This window comes from Saccostrea cucullata, unplaced genomic scaffold (assembly GCF_032062105.1).
Source record: "Saccostrea cucullata isolate Sc308-1 unplaced genomic scaffold, CSIRO_AGI_Scuc_v1 ctg72, whole genome shotgun sequence".
Classification (NCBI taxonomy): Eukaryota; Metazoa; Mollusca; class Bivalvia; order Ostreida; family Ostreidae; genus Saccostrea; species Saccostrea cuccullata.
Window position 1 is genome coordinate 463,677 of NW_026918900.1, and position 20,398 is coordinate 484,074.

The window sequence follows — 20,398 nt, forward strand, 5'->3', positions numbered from 1 at the left end:
GAAGTTGAATGGTATGGACAGTCACGACTTTAATCTATATTTAGAGTTGTACCGCAGAAAGTACCATCTGTCAACATCCTCTACAATTCAGCAATGGCGCGGTAGCAGAACTCGTATTCTTCCTAAAAAAGACCACAAAAATAATATTTTATAAAGCACTGATTATGGAAAGAAGTCCCCCTCATCATATTATTGTCGAAAATATTACCAAAACACGCTTACAACTGAGTTCCAGGGTTTGGCTATTTTGCTTCGTTATGTATACCCGATACCTTCACAATATGTTTAAATTAGCGGGGAATGAAAATCACTTCGCTATAAGAGTCAATTCATTATAAGCACACGTGTTCGCTATAAGCGTGTTTTACTGTATATGTACATTTACCATTGTGGTCATCATTTCTGGCCGCCTGACGTGAATATCGTGTACTATACTGAACATATCCACTACTCCGTCCTCTCTCAACTGCTCCATGGCGTTATAGACAGCTATAAATACCCCACAACCTACCGCCCCGTCACTATAACAAATAATGCATCGTTATTACAAAAAAGTAATTATAAGTATTTTCTTTATTAGCTTTTAGTTTGACCTCTACTTGTTAGAAAAATTTAAAAAAAAATACAGGAACTATAGATATTAAGTGGAATTTGACTAAAGTATCATTTTATGAGAATATTTTGGTGTAATAATGAAATGAACTCACTATGACATGACCGTAATAGGTCCCCCTCCTTCCTGTTCCCTACATCTACTAGCCTCTGTGATGACTGTACTTAATAGCTTTGTGTCATGTGGTATGATGTTTTTTGTGCTCCATGACAGAATCTCGTACACATGGACTCGATGCAGTTCAGCGTTCTTAATCCAAAAAATTATATTTTTAAATTTTATAAGACCCTTTTAAGCAACAATTGAAAACAAATTTGCTACCATTATAGTCATTTAAATTATCACATTTGGTGTAAATGAGTCGGATATGAATATCAGACAAACAAGTTGTGGAAACAATAATATCAACAGTTTCGTTTAAAGTCATTATTTCTAAAGATCTACATGTATGTTTGATACAATGAACTTGTCAGCAAATACAGTTTATCATTAAGTCAAATGTTGACTGACATTTTCATTCTAATTTACTAGGCGGTTATAAACGTATTGAATTTACGACGGATTTTTCCGTTATTTCCCAATCATGACAAGGAGCACACGGACCAGTCAGCAGGGGATGCTCATTACTCCTTGGCACCTGATCCCACCTCTGATGTTTGGGAGGTCCGTGTTTGCTCTGCTCCTATTTTGTATTGTTTTATGGAATTTGATATGGAATACTGTTCGTTATCTCCATATCCTTCATTCTGCTCCTATTTTGTATTGTTTTATAACTTTTTGATCTTGAAGACTGTTCGTTATCTGCATATATCTCATACATACAGAGTACATGTAGCAATGACGATAATAGTTTCATGAAAATCATCAAATAATATTTTTTAACTATTTGACGAGTGATTTTTATATACCAGAGATTTGAATGATATTAAACAGATATTAGATTTACTTACAATAGAATTTTCTATAAGAAGTGTAGACTTCTGAACTTCATTTGTAACTTGTTCGTTTGCCTCTCTTTGTATTCTAAAAGGCGTAAGGATGGAAGTTTCCACAGGAAACCACGTTACAACCTGAAGACAAATATTAAATAGTAATAAAAGATGTATGGATTCTCAAAGATAAATGTAACAAATTACGAAATTCGATGATAGGATTCCCTGCAATTAATTATTATAATTTTTTCAATCTGGAATTTTTTTTTCAAAGATGATGTTTTAATTTAGTAAATATATAATGAAATACTACCTTCATTAAAATACATGTACCCATCTCTTATCATCAGATCATGGCAAAGTAATATTTATGTCTGTTTTTCAATTCAATGGAATATATTTTTATTTCTAAATTTCAACCAATGAATACATTTTGATTCTCTAAATATTCATGAATGATACCGAGAGTAGTTCAATGAGTGGGTGAACAGTGACTACCACTGACACCCTCTGCTGCACCAACAGTCGTATCAGGTCTAGCGCTGTATCCTCCCCGGGATACTGGGCAGCTATCAGGCTGTTATATTCTGTTATTGTCTAAGACGATGAATAAATATCAAAAATATTGTATATGCTTAATGTTTCGTTTTTTTATATAGCATTGAAATTAATCATAGTTATTAAGGTCAAGATCTAGTAAATGAAAGGTGCCTACAGATTTATCAAACTTGAGAGATAAATTCCTTTATTGATGCTTTACAACTTTAGCTTGGTCAAATAAGGTGTTTCGGGGCATAATTTGTAGGTAAACAAGATGAAAAACTGTGTTTTAAACTGTCATTTTTAATGAAAAATTAAGAAAATCAGTCATGAATATGGGAGTTTTTTTCGTATTCGGCAAAGGAAATGTATCCAGATTGCCTACAGTCTTTCAGAAAACGGTAATTAGTATGTTTATGGCCTCTTCTTTAAATCAATATCAAATTTAATATAGGTATCCGGTTTACTTTTCATGTGATTTCCAATTGAATGACATGAAAATACCATATTTTCTTCACAATTCTGCTAAAGCTGTAAAGTACGGGAAAAAGAAAGTTGAAATTGATTATGACGTCATAATGGATCTAGCACCAAAAAATTAGTCTCAAGTTATTTACTAGATCTTGACCTTAAGGTATAACTTACATTATGTCCATGCCAACATCAACTGGAAACAAATTCTTGTCTTGAAAGAAAGAAAACGTACCGAAAAGAATACAGCATTGTAATAGTCGTTTTTGTTGTACTCATCTGGTGAAAGGGGTACTCGAAACTCGTCTACTGCAATATATAAAAGGAATTTCCATTGTAAGGGATACTGAATCAAGACTCTTAAGTTAACCACTACATAAGTTATACTGTAATATTTCAAATAATGTTTATGAAGATTCTGAAGTTATATATTTTTCTTCTTAAACATAAAAATCATTTTACATTCTTGTGATAGCAGATGTAAAATGGTTTTGAATTTGCCTTTTAAAAACTACCAGGGAAATACAAACCACTTCAAATGACTGGTGAATTGTGTCATGGGTAGGAATCCTACGTCATTTACTAAATATACTACATATATTAACAAGAGATGTTTGTAAAACACTTCTGCCCCCTCTCACAAATAATTGGAGTTCTTGTAAGTCCAAGGGAAATAACTTTGTCAAAAATGGCTCGATCGTACCAGAACAGAACAGTTGACCTAGATATTCATATGATAAATCTCTATACCAAATTTCATTTCATTATGTGCAACCTTTGCAACGCAAAATGAACGGAAACTACAAATAATTAGAATTTTTCTTAGTCCAAGGGGCATAACTCTGGCCAATATGGCCCGATCGTACCCCATGCCAAACAAAACTTATCCTAAATATTCACATGATACATCTCTATACGAAATTTCATTTCAATATTTGCAACCTCTGTGAAGAAAATGAATGGAAAATGATGGTGGACTGACCGACTGAATGACTGACAGCAGCAAACTAAGAGCAATATGCCCTCCCTTCTTCAAAGGGGGTATAAATATTGTATGCCCAATACATATGTGCAATATTAGAAATAGGAATTTTAAATTCATTCAATATACGAGGGCTATTCAATAAATAATGTCCTGAACTGTATGACATACAATACAGATATCATATGACATTAAGCTTGACTTTTTCGCATTATTGAATCTTTAATGAATTTATAACAACTTATGTGACATCACATAGTTTCATTGTGAGAAGCTGGAAAACAAGGGCTATTCGAGACACTGCATTATAAATGAATGGTCAAGAATCAGTAAACTTAGAGTGAAATTAAACGCTTCATTAAAGCTGCTTTAAAAGTCGTTAAGAATCCCAAAGAAATATTCAGTGAAATACTAGGTATGTTAAATTTACGGCAACCAATATCTGTTTTATAGACAAATGAGCAGGTGGATTTCAATTATAAAAATTATGTAATGGGTATCTAAAATGGGTACCGTCCTTGCCAACAAAAAAATATAACAACTAATGTACTGTTCGACAAATTTCAACAAATAATCACTGATGATGTATGATTGACTTTAAGACTCATTGCAAATTTGATAGACACATCATTTCGGGGGTAGTTCACACTGTTTTAAAGAAACATTTGACAGTAAAAAAGCTTAGTACCCCGGGTCACCCTCTGTTTTGGAAAATGAGTAAAAACGACAGCGTGTAAGAATATCTAAACAATTATTTTAAAAATCAGTAATTGTAGATATCCATGTTTGTTTGAAATTCAAACAGATAATGAAACTTGTATATATTGCTTAAAACCCTCAAAACAAAATTTATAATATAAGATGTACTTGACAAAAATAGCAAAGGTCTGAGAAGAGCAAAGAATTGCAAGAGCACAAAGACAGATTTATATGCAAGTTTCTTAAATATTAGTGGTCTTGGTATTCAAATTCATATTCGGGGAGGCAGTTTAATTTCTGAAGGAGTTTAGAAAGCATTTTTTTTTTTTGCAAAAAGAATCAAAAGGTTAATGAGAGGAAGGAATAAGAATCAGAAATCAACTGCATTAAATTTCTTCATGACAGGTCCAAACCCGCACTTCCTGAAGAGTAAAGGAGTTTTTTTGGATAAAGAGAAAGTTATTTTTTTTTAATTAACAATTTTCGTCAGATCTGTCACCGTTTGACTTGTCTCATTTTCCAAACTTGAAAAAACATCTTTCAGAAGGAAGAGACAAGTCCAGGAAATCATAAGATCTGCCATTTTCCAGTATACTAAGGGTCATACCCAAAAATGAGTTCTACAAACAATCAGAAATTGGATAAAAAATTTTGCGGACATGTGTTTTAATTAAAAGAAAATATTAAGTTAAATCATTAAGACTAAATCATTAAAAAGCGTCCTTTGCTTCTTTCCGAGCACCGAGGTAATTATTTATTGGACAGCCCTCGTATATACGGATTCAAAAACATTGTTAAATTATTGGTACTTGAATTAAGTTTCAAATGAACTCTTAGAAAATAGAAATAGATACCTGGTAAAACGTTTGGCATCAGATTATGATTAATATTCATAAGTCCTCTTGCCTTGATACTTTCGTCGTAAATTGGTCTTGCTGACATTAACTCCTACATCAAAAAATGAATAAGTTTAATAAATACTAAATAAATATTCTAATAAGAAAAAAAAGTGCTCCAATTTTCAGTCAGCAAATCAAAATATTGCTGTTAATGGTTTCCTCTTTCTAACAGCAGTTCCAGACATGTAATTTTAAACAAATATACTGTATGTTAGTAATTTCTTGTAAAAAATTGTTCACAAACATTATATACTCATACAAAATACAGAATTTTACACAAAATTCTTTTCTGATGAGATTTTCGTTTTTTTGTTTTCCATTTCCTCCTAGCAGCATCTGTGAGATGTCTTCCTTTCTCAGAAGGTGGACATTTCGATGAAAAGATTCTTTCAGAGTGTGGTAGAGTAATATATACTGCTCCTTTTAAGAAAACGTCTTTTATACATAAAAAACAAACAATATAAGAATTCTCACAGTAATTAAATTATTACTTAAGACTTTTACATATTATATCTAACTTGTCCAACATTCATTTATGTATTTTGAATGCTTTTGCTTCCTACATTTGGTATTTTAGTAATATTTAGTCTATTAAAAATCAAATCTGAAATATAGTCCTCATTATTACAACAGACTTTAACATTGAGGGACCTTTAACAAGCAAATACCATGTTTTCCACCATATTCATCCGCTGTTCACACATTTCAGTAAGACATCTAGCTACATTGACCACTCCTTCTTTTAAACCAGACCTATGGAGTTTGTCCAGAGCTATAAAGACGCCCGTCCTACCGGCCCCTTCACTGTGAGTAGAAAGTGTTTCGTTTGACTAGTTCTGGACCCAAAGACCATAAACCGAGAAGATACGTTAATCAAAATTTGAAATCGGTATAACTGCAAATAATTTTGATAATAAATAAAATTCTCTTCATATGTTTGAATTGAAGTGTTTTGCACAACTACAAATATTTAAGATTATAATGAAACTCAAAATATTAAAAAAATTTAAAAAAAATTGATTTAGGTCTGTTCTCAGTTTATGTTTTTAGGGTCTAGCCACGGGATCATAAAACATCAAAATCTTAAGTCGACATCTACATATTGTAGTAAAATTTTGTAGGAAGCAAGTATTTCAAAATGAAGTACATGTATTTTGCAATATTGCTTTACAAAATGAAAATATAAACAGGATACGAGATTATTTCAATAATCAATTTATTAAACATTTTACAGGCAATAGAAAATTTGGCCCAGGTCTTAGTCTGGTTAATTATCCTTCCTGAGGAGCTGTAAGATTAAAATAACCCGAAAATTAAGTTACAATATTTCAATCTGACTAACTCTCACTTTCATGTTCTAGAAAAGTTATACCACATCATATGCGTCCGTCTTTACATGACAAATTCAAATAAATAAAACGTTATTATGCTCAATAATCATTTATGCATGTATATACGAATGTTATTAAATTTATTTATGATATTAACATTTCTGTCATTTAGTTCAATATATTGTAATCTTCACATATATATCAGTGATGATATAATAATATGGTGTGCTTATTTTCACGACATAAAATCCATTTTTGGAGGATTTTTTAAACACAATACATTTAAATTATTAAGTACAAACTTTGACTGGAATTATATACTTACTCGACTTTTCTCAGGACCCTTGGACTCAGCTTAAGAAATATTACCTGCAGTGGACGAGAATAGTGGATTTAGACTGAACATCATGACAATGTTTCACGTTTCTGTAAAACTGGATAAGCTCTGACGGGTAGGGAATCTCAATGTCGGTCCATTTAGTGAATTGAAAATGAAAAAGCAATCTACAGGATTTTGTCTGAAAAATAAGCACATAATAAGAATATTGCATTAAATGATTGATTGTTTAACGTCCCTCTCGAGAATTTTTCACTCAAATGGAGATGCTGCATTAAAATGAGAAATTTTCTCATTTGTCTTGAACGTATTATGAAAAAATGAAATTTTTATTACTTTTTCAATCCATATTATTTACCCTAGATCGAAATATTACTTGACTCTATGTCATTTTTTAAAATACGTGTGTATATGATTTTTTTTTCATATTTTCTGTTTCACACAAATGTTTACAATAATAATTGATATTAGAAATAAATATCTTAACAATGAAGAAAAAAGTAAGACTATTAAAGATAATATAATTTAGGGCGACCGATGTCCTAAAAAGCAATTTTAACCTGACCAAACACACTTATATCTAGAAAAAATCTGAAGTATATATTTTTGATACATTTCTAATGAAATATGTATATATGGAGTAAACGAACAGTGATAGATTTTAAAAAATAGGACTTACAAGCAGCACGAATTTGTTAACAGGGTATAAATTAGACCACCGTGAGATTTTAAAAAGGCATCAGATGCATTGGAAGAGTAATTATTTTACGTATATTCTAATTTCTTCCAAAACCTTCATATTAAGAAATTAACGGAAAAATAATCTGACAGAGGCAGAAATGTTTTTCATTATTTTAAATAAAGGTTAAATTTTGAGCAAACAGTAATATTATTAGCGCATTAAGAGATGCTTATTACACAAAGTTTAGATCTCGAATAGAAGTCGTGCTAATATCTTTACACATCTTTGACTTTCATTTATTTAAAAAAATGATAAAAGTTTTTTAAACAAGTGTTTATCGATCACATACTGTACGTGTACCAAAAAAGTTTCATATTTTAGCGGCTTTGGCGCGTACAAAAATGAGCTAATTCATGAATACTGCCAAGAAAACATTAACTAATGCAAAACAAGGCATGGACATGTGTAGCGCTAATTCTTGATTACGCTAACAACACTATATACACCTTGATTCCGCTAAATTTTGAATACGCTAATTCATGTACACGTTCAGTATTAGAAATGATAATCTTACCTCCCTGTGAACCAGCTTCATTTTCCTCAAGGTATAAAATGCATACACCTTTTCCTGCATCACTCCTATCGACAGTGGTCCCACAGTAAGAGTCTTATATCTACTCGGCCAGTACTTAAAACACTTCTCCTATAAAACAAATAAGACATGCCGATACTAGTAATTTGATTATTTTCATTCATTTCATATTAATAGTTTCTATTAATATAATTACTTCTTTATTTCCAAGTTCGTTTTAATTTATCCCTTTTAATTCAAAATAATAATAATATTACAAGTCTGATAAATCTTTTTCAACCTGAATATTTTACTGTAGAAAAAAAAAACGTCATTAATAACCAAACACGAAAATATATGATAAAAGTGATAACTTCAACAATTCTATCATCAAGGTCTCCTGTTTATGTAGCAATATACCACTATCACCTGCATATATAGAGTTGAGTTTATACTTAAACTGCATGTTCTACATTCAAACACTTTATAAAATGAGGCAGGCTATTGAAAAAAAAATATTCGAAGAAATATGTCGAGATAACGAAAAGTATTCGAGCTCAAAAGTCTGTTAAACATCACGAAATAGGAGCTGAGCAAAACACAAACATCCAAGACATCAGAGGTACGATATGTACCATGGAGGAGTGAGCATCCCACGCCAATCGGTCACACCCGCTGTGTGCTCCTTGTCATGTGAAAACGGTGATATATGAGGACAACTTAGTCGTAAATAATGGCCTAACAATCAGTATGGATAAAAGTCAGTCAGCATTATACATGTATTTAATGATAAATTGTATTTGCTGACAAGGTCATTGTATCGACCTTAGATCTTACGAAATGATGACTTTAAACGAAATTGCTGATATTCTTCTATCATCACCTTGTTTGTCAACAATTTACCTCGTTTTAGAAATGCTCATACGTATATTAACATTTTCTTCGGCCTCGAATAAATTGAGAGATATAAACTCCGAATTCAGGTGAGAAATAGATAACCATGATATACATTTTTTTCTACTTAAAAATTCAAATACGAACCGGATGTGTCAGAAATTTCAAGCTCACCGGAATAGATCGTGTCGACATAAGAATGGAAATAATTATTATTTATTGACAACAATGAAAGATGTTACAGCATTCTTGTATAAAGTCAACATTTCGCAAATGCTGTGTTGTATACAATAACCTTGTCAGCAAATATAATCTATGTTGAATGCCATTTTTCATATACAACATAGTTAGTCCATATTATCCACACAAATTAAGAATTTTCCTGTTTGCCCATTCATACAGGTAGCACCCGATGCTTGTGACCAATCGACAGACGGGGAATGCTTTTTCTTCCATGACACTTTGGCCGCCTCTGATGGACTTAAGGATCCGTATTTGCTATGCTCCAAATTTATATATTTTCAATGGACCTTCGAGCTTGATTACTGTTTGTTATCGTCATACCATACTTTTGATAGAGATGAGAGAGGGATGCTAGAATTCATTATTTGGTATATTTAATTTGCTGGCCTCTGTTTTATATCAGATATAGTTTTTAAAATATGAACAAGGCAGATAAAATTCTATATTCTTGTATAATATGTCAAAGGATTGCTGGAATACATGTTCATAATTAGCAAAGATGTCACAAAGGGCTGTTGGAATACAAACCATACACGTGTACTTTGCACAGAAATCACAATAGTCTAAGCTAGATAATGGTATGTGCAACCTCACAAGTTAAAGATAGCTTGTTTTTTTTCCTTTTTTATTTATCCCATATAACAGTTTATCACCAATCTAGCCCACTGCAAAGTCTCGTATCCTTGTAGTCCTTATTAATTCATATTTCTTTGAAAATTATAAATACTTTGATTTTTCCTTGCTTTGCAATTAATTACACATAGAAGAGCACCAATAGGACTTGACCTCTTGTATATCTGATACCTACTCAGTATTGCAATACGGTACATGTGACATACTTGGCTGTCTTCTGTGAGGTTCGTCATCATAACAACAACAGAAATCCGCTCCTGCCATATCATTGTCCAGTGATCCGCCACCGTGTTTTCCATTGGTCCTATTATATAACAACGATAACACCAATAATACTGGCACATTATAAAAATATTTTGATGTTTGCTATTTAGTTTACTTTATCATAATTAAGAAAGGTTTTTTCAATTATTTACACAGACAAGACATTAGGAAAATCTATATTTTTCCTGAAACTATTTTCTTAAAAACAATTTTCAAGTACCGGGCATAGAGTTTTGTTTAAAAATTATTTTTTTTTTAATTTTTAAAAAAAAATTCTTATATTTCTCCACTGAGAATTATTGAACATGGACATTGAATATTCTTAACTGAATAGTGTTAAGCCAATTTTTTGAAACCTCGAACACTTATTAATGAAAACCTATGAATGATGAACGTACGCACCTTGTGAGGCTATAAATTTGAATTCATCCGCTGTCTGTAAGAATAAAGGAAAAACATCAAGTTTTTAGTTATAACTACTTGGAAACGCATTGTAAACTTCCGACTTGCATCATTACACAACGTGTTAATTCAGTGAGAATAGGACACTTCAAGATCAATTATAGATGCGATATTATGTCAGCCAAAAAAATGGCAAAATCAAATTATGATTGTCCATCATAGGAAAAATATGTCTTTTCTGTTACCGAAATATAGTTTGCGTTTATGTAGTCCGATTTCTTCTTTTCCAACTTCACTCTCGAATGATCATCTACAAAATATCAGCTTTATACTGTATCATTGTTGTTTATTTAAGGAATGAAGCTAATTTCAACTTATTTTATCCGATATAACATAACTTGGGGCAGTTTACGCTTTATAAACCGCGAAGCGGTTTATAAGAAAGCGTAAACTGCCCCAAGTTTTGTTATATCGGATAACATTAGTTGAAATTAGCTTCATTCCTTATAATTTAATTTCAGTGTAGACAATGAGACAATATTTTCTCCTGAAAAAGGCTTCAAATTGAGCAATATTTTAAAAGTAACGTCAAGCGGAGTAATACGTTTTTGACGTAACTCATTGTGACGTAGGCAAGTTATGTTATACAAAATGTTATATGTTCCTCTGAATGATTCAGCCAATGAAATTGCTTGATACAAGTGAAATTAAATTATTATCATATCAAAGTAAATTATAAATTACTATATCTCAGTAATTTATGAATTATTATATCACAGTATTATTCAATTATTATATCACAGTACTTTTTGAGTTAATATATCTCAGTGATTTATTAAATATTATATCACAATTATTAATTAATAATCATATCACACTAATTTATTAATTATATCATATCATTGTTATTTACGAGGGTCATTCAAACAGTACGTAGACTTTATTACGTTTATAATTAACGTCATGTTACAACAAACTTTGGTACACATATTTTAACAAAAGATTCAAATAATTTCATTTAAAAGAAATTTCTAAAGACAGATAGATTTCAATTGATTTTTAAAAGAGCAAAAAGCGGACGTCACGGAGCGGCGAGTAGCAATAAAAAAATTTTTTTGCATTCGAGAAACCTCTACAACAAACCCTGAAAATGCTGGAGGAATAAGGAAATATAGAAGAAAATGAGGTGTGCATTTGAATGTAGTGGAAAAGACAATTTTTGAATATACATGTACATGTAATATTATGAAACATGCTGGGAGCTTCAATGTTGTGAAAGGAGAGTTACATGGTAAGGAATCTGAAAACAGCAATCTCAGCTACTCGAACAATTGTTAGATGTTATGGATACATTATTGTGAATTGGGATTACCCGACAAACTGTGTATGAAAAGAACAGAGAGAGTAATTTTCTCGACATTGTTTTGACGTTACAATGTTGGTAACCCTGCTCCATGGTGACAAAACATGTTGTTTTTAAAATTAGCTAACATTAGTTCCATTAAATCAAATGGCATGAAACTTCACACACCTGCAAAATAAATGTTAATACATATTGAAATTTGTTAATCTTTAATCTTGTAAAAAGAAAATTGATGATAAGAAACATTGTCTACTTTTTGAATGACCCTCGCATTTATTGACAAATTAAATTTCAGCAATGGTCCATTATCTTTTTAATCATATTTTTAGTCTATATTATTCTTTCTTTTTTTTTTTAAACAGGTGGCTCCCATCAGCCACGTACCTCCGATCACTTGACTCTACACTAATTTAGTGTTTCGGCGGTGTGAAACGAGGTAACAACAATTATTAGAATAATAATTGTATTTATGTATTGAATGCGATAACTTAGTTGGAGGTTTTCGATAGGATTAATTTTGGTAAAATGTGAAAATTCTAAGCATAAGAATACATAAATATTTTTATTAATTTATGAATTGATTAATGATGAAGAAATAATTTTCTTCATACTGCTGCAAATCCGCCTCATCAGGAGTTTATTTGCATTATGCATTTATGCATCTATACATAAATAACAAAACAAATCATTTAATTGTTGAGGAGGTGAGAATATCACCCAAGTTTTTATTGCGTGTGTAGGACACAATAGGTAATTCTGAGAAGACTTTTTGACAGTCTTCATCCTTTGTAAGAATGTGCCAATATTTTATTCGTTTTCTTTTTAATTGTCGTATACAGGGGTTGTACTTTGTGACGAAAACAAGAGGAATTCCTTTTTTCTTGATGTCACTTTTACTTTGCAGGGTTTTCTCTATGCTGTAATTAGCGTTTTTTGCATGTTAGATTTGATTTCAATTTCATCGTACCCTCTTTTTAAGAGATTAACCCCAAACTCACGCAGAATTTCAAGCAAGGTGATTTCATTGCTTGTATTTCTCATATGGCGTATTGTTTCACCTTTGATGAATCCTTTGAAAACAGAGGAATTGTGTGCACTGTTACGTTCCAAATATTGGATTGTGTTTGTTGGTTTAATGTAGGTTTTAAAATCCAGAATTTGACTGGTTTTAAATCTATTTCCTTTGAACACTGTAGTGTCTAAGAATTTAATTTCTTGTGTGGAGGTTTCATATGTGAATTTGAGTAGAGGATGGTGTGAATTAGCTATAATTTCAAATAGTTCATGAATGACAGATTCCGATCCGTGAAAAATTATAAACCCGTCGTCGCGATAGCGACCATGATATATAAGATTATTCTTCCCTGTAAATTTATCGATGATTTCATCTGTGATTTGGTGAAGGCGAATGTCGCACACAGATGGGGAACATTTAGAAGCCATCGCACATCCTATTGTTTGTTTATACAAAGCAGAGTTAAATTCAAATATATTGTTTTCTAGTACAAGTCGTAAAAGAAAGCAAAGATCAGCTGTAGATGGAGCTGGTATAATGTATTCTGCTTTGTTGAAGTTGGTATAGGCTATTTGAACAGCCGTAATTAGCTCCTCGAATTGCATATTTGTATAGAGCGAAGTTACATCATAACTGACCAATAGGCATTTTGGCTGTAGTCTGAGTTGTTCAACTTTTAGAATGAAGTCTGAACTGTCCCTAATATACGTGCTTAGTGTTTGCACGATGGGAGTCAAAAAGTAATCTACATACTGGCTAATGCGTTCTGTAGGTGAACCTATTTGTGAGATTATAGGTCGATAGACCTGGTGGAATAATTGGTGAATTGCAGCTACCATTGTTTTTAATTTCATTAAAAGTCTCAATGTTGCATAATGCAAATAAACTCCTGATGAGGCGGATTTGCAGCAGTATGAAGAAAATTATTTCTTCATCATTAATCAATTCATAAATTAATTAAAATATACCTCGTTTCACACCGCCGCAACACTAAATTAGTGTAGAGTCAAGTGATCGGAGGTACGTGGCTGATGGGAGCCACCTGTTTAAAAAAATAAATAAATAAATAAAAAATAAAAATTAAAAAAAAAATTTTAAAAAAAATAAAAAAAATACTAAAAGGATATTGAGTAACAGAAAAATCACTGTTACTTTCGCTATTTTTATATTTAATTACCATTCAAGTTTTGCATATTATAATTCTAATCATGTTAATTATAAATTGTACTTTTGTGTATGTTCTTGTTGATTTTAGTCAAAGAACAGATCATTCTAATAATATAAAATATCCAGTATCATGGATATGGAACCCTGCAATGCAGTGTCTAAACGGACTTAATTGTGAATTATTTTTAATTCATATTTTTTTCTGAACAAGAAAGGGAATTTAATGTACATTGATAATCCAGGGAATATTGCCGCTAACCACCATTTTGTATACCTACACGCTATTGTAACATGGCCTCTGTTTTTAGACATATTCCCATAATGCTTGGCGACTGTGCATGGAATCTGACACTGTTCTCCGACAGGAATCATCTAAAAGAATAGGCATAAAAATACTGTGTACTGGAGAATTTTCGCACCTCTTTTATTATGTCAATTTCGCCCTACTCAGAGGTGGGGAATTAAAAATGTAGCCAATTCAAAGAAAACCATACAATTATTTTTCTTATGGGTTATTTATGTACTTTCTATGTATTTCGTACCTGGAATTCCGCCACCAGTTCCTCATACCCGTTAATCTTGTCGTACCTCAGTAGATCCGCCAATCCGTTGACCTCTACATCCTTTGTAACAACTTGTACTTGGTTGTTAAGGGCGGACATCGTCTGACGTGAATTTCTCATCACATTCTCCAGATCAGATGGCACTACGGAACAAAGTCCGTTGTACGTACATATACAAGGAAAATACAATGTGTGTTTGTGGTGAAACACAGATGCCCTTGTATGACAGCTTATACAAGAAGTTCGAGTTTCTCAAATTCATGTCATACTCAAAGGGCAAGAGATTACTAATGTTGATACCTCAAGAAATGCCAATGAATATATCTGGTAAATATGAAAGCCAAAGCATCAATCATGGTCAAGGTTACTGTTTTCAAAAGGTGGACCAAACACCATGGTAAGTGAGTAAAAATTTTAAATTTACGTTTGTGAAGACATGCAAAATATAAAACCCCTAGGATCAGATGTTAAAATGATATGATGAAGTTAAAGTTTTCAAAATTAGGTCAAAGTCAAAACTGTTGATTTCAAGAGGAAGGTCTTGTCACAAGGAATAAAACTGTAAAATTTGAAACCTCTAGTCTTACCTCTTCAAAGGATATGGTCAAAGTTATTTTTTTAAAGTGGGTTAAACTCCAAGATTAAGGTCAAAATTATCAAAATCCCATAGAAAGGTCTTATTACGATAAATGCAATTGTGAAATATTATTAGCCCTATCTCCAGTTGTGAAATATTATTAGCCCTATCTCCAGCTGTTCAAAAGTTATGGTTAGGAGTAAAGTTGGGTGAATTTTTGCAAAAGTGGGTCTACCACCAAGGTCAAAGTGAAAAGGTCGAATATGTTGGTACCAAAAGGGAGGTCTTGTCACAAGAAATATACAAGTGAAATATGAAATCAAATTTGGCCGGGCTGTTTTTGTGGACAGACAGCTAGATAGACAGTCAGACGGAAAGACAGGGAACATTATATACATGTATGTACCTCCAAATCTTCGAGAACGGTATCTTAAAATGTAAGTAGGTCAATCTTTGCGATTATAAGTTAAACAAGATGTACGTGTTTGTGAAACACTGATACCTCGTATGGCAACCTATGACAAAATTTAACGTTTCTCTAGCCTAATACAAGTAAAACTCCAAGGTCAAGAGAACAAAAATGCTGTTAACCAAAAGATTGTCTTGTTTTAATAGATATACCTGGTTAATATGAAAGCCCAAGCACCAACCATTCAAAATATGGTCAAGGTTCATGTTTTCTAAATTAGGTCAATATTCAAGGTCAAAGGGTAAAAAATTTAAAGTACGCAATAAAGATCTTGAAATACATGTAAGTAATACACATGCAAAATATTAAAGTCCTAGCACCAATTGACTGATCAAATTTTATCGCAAAGACTTAATTTTTTTCAAAAGAAGGACTAGGTTAACTCAAAAGGTCAAAGTTGTTGGTCTTGTAAAAACGATTGATGATTAAATGTTGTTTAACGTCCCTCTCAAGAATTTTCACTCATATGCAGACGCCACCAATTGCCGGTGGAGAGGTACAAATTTTGTTCTATACTCTGCACTTAGGGCCATTAAGCAGTGAGGGATCTTTTTTGTGCCAGCACCCACTATGTCACGGGACTTCTATATATGCAGTCTAATCCGTACAATCGGTCTCCGCGTCCCACAGTGGGATTCGAACCCACGACTTAGGGTTAAACTTCTTACTTCGTGGCCCTAGAGCAGACACTCTAACCACTGCGCCACTCTTGCGACCCTGATCAAGCAGATGATATCTGAATAAGGCAGTATTTCAACTTTTATAAAAAAAAAAATGTTATAAAACGTGATGTAGACAACCGATTCCACGTTAAAACAACATACAATCATCGAAACATTGCATCATGTAAACAGGGACTCAAGGTCTGTTGAACTTCTTTTAGTCATACTGGGTGTTTTCAATTTGCAAACTGCCGTCTTAAATACCACAGCGAAATGTATGTTATGATATCATACCGAAAAGTTTAGAAAATATTAGGTTCAATCAATCCTTTGGCTAATTCCCTTCAAGCCATAAATTAATGGATTTTTTAACAGGTTTTCTTTTTATAAACACTTACAAAATATAGAACCTCTTCTATTTAGGGTTGGTCGTCTTAAAAATTTGTTTCTTACGAAATTTCTTCCGTGCTGACCAATATATTTTGATCTGCAAAACAGACAAACCTTAATATGAATAACAAACATTCAATGCATAAAAATTGTAAATTAATATGAATATAAATTCAAATTAAAATAAATGAAACAAGATGTGTTTGTGAAACACTATGCGCCCGGTGGCAACAAAGTTCGAAAAAAGCTATTTTTAGCATATAGGTCACAGTCAAGGTCATATGGTCATTGACCTTGATGTCATTTGAAAGAACTTAATTAGTAGAATATGCGTATCAAATATGAAGTCTCTATTTTTCATGGTTCAAAAGTTATGGGGAAGATTAAAGTTTGCAGAAAAAAACTATTTTAAGCATATAGGCCACAGTTAAGGTCACAAGGTCATTGACCTTCATGTCATTTGAAAGAGCTTAATTAGTTGAGTAGGCATACCAAAAATGAAATCTCTATCTCTCATGGTTCAAAAGTTATGGCGAAGGTTAAAGTTTGCAGACAAACAAACTCAAACAAACAAACATCCAGACAGACAGACAGAACAAAAACAATATACGCCTCTGATCTATTGATCCGGGCGCATAAAAATAAAACAGGACAAATTAGATATCGATAGATAATTGGGCACCGTGAACAGTGCATGTAACATACATTTTCCAGAAGTGAATGCATAGAAGACTACTAATTCAAACTGATTAACGTAAAAATGTTTAATACCGGATGAACCTGTTTTACACCAAACATAGGCGTAGTCACAGGGGGGGGGGGGCAGCGGGGGCACTAGCCCCCCCCCCCACTTTCAGATCTGGGGGGGGGGCAAGAGTATGTCTGTGCCCCCCCCCACTTTTTAATGAAGAACAGAATCACAGCTATTTTGAAATAAAATTAAACCTCATTTAATGGCATTTTTTTATGTTCAACAAATGAGTAAGCATTTCTCTTGAAGTAATAGTTGTATAATATAGTGATGTAATATGGTAATTAAATCGTCAAGACCTGCCCCCCCCCCCGCACTTTTTTCCCCAACATTACCTTTACTATAGGAAATGTTTATTGAAGGGATAGTTGCCCCTTCCCCCCTTCCCCACTTGTTGTTGACCATAGTATAGTGATATCGAAGAATCGTGGGGAATAAAATTGGAATTGAAAGTAACGTGCCTTTGAAAAAGTTGGCCACTCCCCCCCCCCCCCCCCCCCCCCCACGAAATAGGATTTTAGAGTTTTTTTTTTTTTTTTTTTTGCTTGTCAAAGAATTTCTGGAGTTGAGCCCCCTCACTTTTAAGTTTCTGACTACGCCTCTGCCAAAGGAACAACATATTTGATAATGAACTACAACAATACTTGTTACCGAAAATTTTAATACCGTAAAACAGAAGATACTAAATAGTTAATACCTGACTACAAAATGTTTGATACCGGAGGTCTAAAATATTTGTAATGGGCGTACACAATGATTGATACCGGGTGTACACAATCTGGGATACCGGAGGAACAAAATGTTTCATGCTGGACGTACAAAAGTTTGATACTGGACGTGAAAAATGCTTGATATTGGAAGTACTAGTATCTGATACTGGATGTACAGAAGGCTTGATATTGGATGAAGAAAATACATGATATTGGATGTTACGTTAATAATTGCTTGGTAACTAGGCCGGAAATACAGAAAGTACAGAATGTTTTACCGGAGGTACAGGGTAGTGGGAACACAGATGACAATCGCAGCCACAATAACACCGGAAATAATGAATATAAGCTCAATGGCGCCGAGGGCAAAAGGTTCCGGAACTGAAATGAAAAAAAAGAAATGTTATAAGTTTGACTTTGAAAAAAAAAAAAAAAAAACTTACTAAGTAAATAATTATGATTATTTGAAATCAAAATTCATTAATTTGTTAAATTTAGAATTTAGGTTGTGACCGCCCAGGACCCCTACCTAAACTGAAAGTTTCCTACGGGCAAAAAGAGCAAGGATAAATATGTAAGGCATAAAAAAATGGCATTTTAAATTCTTTACTAGCAATTCTTGACAAGGAATGTAGGTCAGATTATTGGTCCATACTAGCGGTTGAAAGGACTTGAATTATATCAGAATAAAATGCATACACGTATATTTTAGTTTGCAAAGGATGAAACTTTTTTTTTTTACTTTTGTCAGTGCACATTGGTCCAGTGTATTCTTGCGTACATCCATTGTCGCACAAACCGGTAGTAGAATTACAGGTGGCGTTGTTCCGGCAGTTTCCGCTACACCAAAGGAAGCATCCCGTGCCGTAAAATCCAAAGGGACAAGCTGAAATTGGATGAATTGAATAAAACAGTGTAATTGTATACACTTTTGTTGTATAAGATTGTTGTTGTTTTTTTTTTTTTGTTATGTTTTTTTTTCTTTTTTTTTGATTTTTTTTTGGTTTTTTTTTTTTGGTTTTTTTTTCTTTGTTTTTTGTTGTTGTTGTTACAGCTTTTACATGCATTTCTCTTAATTATAGCATAAACCTGAAGTAGATCTATGATTATAGTGCTACATATATATAAATCGGGGCACAAATTATGTTTTCTACTGTCTCAAACGAACTTCATATGTTATAAGCATTTAATGTAAATATACAATAAAAACCTTTTATTATCCGATTCAGGCGTCTTGATTTTGTCTTATCTTTTCTTTTCGCGATTTACTAGACAAATGATCCTAATGAAACACTAAAAATATTATCTAGGACAAAAAGATTTCGATGTATAAAAACGTCTTTTTAATGAAAGTCTAGCGGGTGAGTTTACTACAAAAAAAATTGCTTTTGATATTACAAAATTTTCTATAATTGAAAATAAAGAGCTTCCCCCTCCCCCTTTTATTTCTTCTGAATCCTTCATCAGCTACATATGAAACCAAGCTATAAGAAAACACAGGATAAAATTGACCTATTACCGGTTAATGTGAGACTGTAAATCAAAAGTCTTGGTTAAAAATAGAAATAAGGAAATAGGTTAAGAAATGAACATGTATATATACGCTTTATTTTCAATAATCTTACAATCTTTGTTTTGAATAAAAAATTATTTTTTTTAAATCTTACCTTTTACCGACTTCCATTGGTTAATCCAGAATATAAACACACCATAGAGGACCCTTAGCAACTTCAAATTTTCCATTCTAAGACATTCTGCACAAAACAACATAAGGACTAAAGGATGTATCTATATATCATCTCTATATAAATTGAAATATATTTCTTTGAAATGCTCTTACGAAAAATAAATATTATTTACAGTATTTTTGTGCAAAAACATAAATAACATGTGTTGGACATGCTTTGATAAAGAATAAAACCATACTCTAGGTCCTACCTTTTTCCATCTGTGTTCTTCATATGAATGATACCTCCTGCTAGGGAAAATATGACGTCACGTTACACAATAATTAAAATACGTCATAATTTACCCACGTGCTTGGAAGAAGACAATAACTGTATACGTATATACACAATGTTACGCCTATATGTACATAGATCTTTGTTAGCCATAAACAAATTAGAGTCTGTATTCGGCTTTTTTTTCTTTTAATTTATAATATATGCACCAAAAGTACTCCATATTTTCTAAAGCTGCTTCAACCTCCATGTACATATATGTACCAGACAGATATCC

The 20,398-nt window shown here is 32.4% G+C and overlaps 1 protein-coding gene across 2 annotated transcripts; it reads right to left on the reverse strand.

Annotated features, from left to right (window-relative positions):
- LOC134275029 (receptor-type tyrosine-protein phosphatase alpha-like) lies at window positions 1-19,919 on the reverse strand. 2 transcript variants are annotated; one of them, XM_062757273.1, is made up of 20 exons: window positions 19,828-19,919; window positions 18,903-19,046; window positions 18,439-18,541; window positions 16,708-16,796; window positions 14,581-14,744; window positions 14,317-14,410; window positions 10,739-10,803; window positions 10,494-10,527; window positions 10,034-10,131; window positions 8,061-8,189; window positions 6,837-6,985; window positions 5,805-5,940; window positions 5,413-5,556; window positions 5,092-5,185; window positions 2,792-2,865; window positions 2,008-2,142; window positions 1,564-1,683; window positions 708-862; window positions 386-521; window positions 1-122 (listed from the first exon to the last, which is right to left on the reverse strand). In XM_062757273.1, the coding sequence occupies exons 1-20, from the start codon at window positions 19,901-19,903 to the stop codon at window positions 81-83; spliced, it is 2,181 nt and encodes a 726-aa protein (XP_062613257.1). In that variant the 5' UTR covers window positions 19,904-19,919; the 3' UTR covers window positions 1-80. The 2 variants fall into 2 exon arrangements, with proteins under 2 accessions (XP_062613257.1, XP_062613263.1); XM_062757279.1 differs by having other exon boundaries at window positions 2,008-2,132; window positions 2,788-2,865.
- Between the last annotated feature and the right edge of the window lie 479 nt (window positions 19,920-20,398).

Excerpts from the sequence above, each read along its gene's own strand:
- LOC134275029 (XM_062757273.1), bottom strand. The coding sequence starts at position 19,903 with ATGGAAAATTTGAAGTTGCTAAGGGTCCTCTATGGTGTGTTTATATTC. Across the intron at positions 18,542-18,902 it reads ACCAATGTGCACTGACAAAA|TTCCGGAACCTTTTGCCCTC; the intron begins GTAAAAAAAAAA and ends TTTTCATTTCAG. Across the intron at positions 10,528-10,738 it reads TAAACGCAAACTATATTTCG|ACAGCGGATGAATTCAAATT; the intron begins GTAACAGAAAAG and ends TTATTCTTACAG.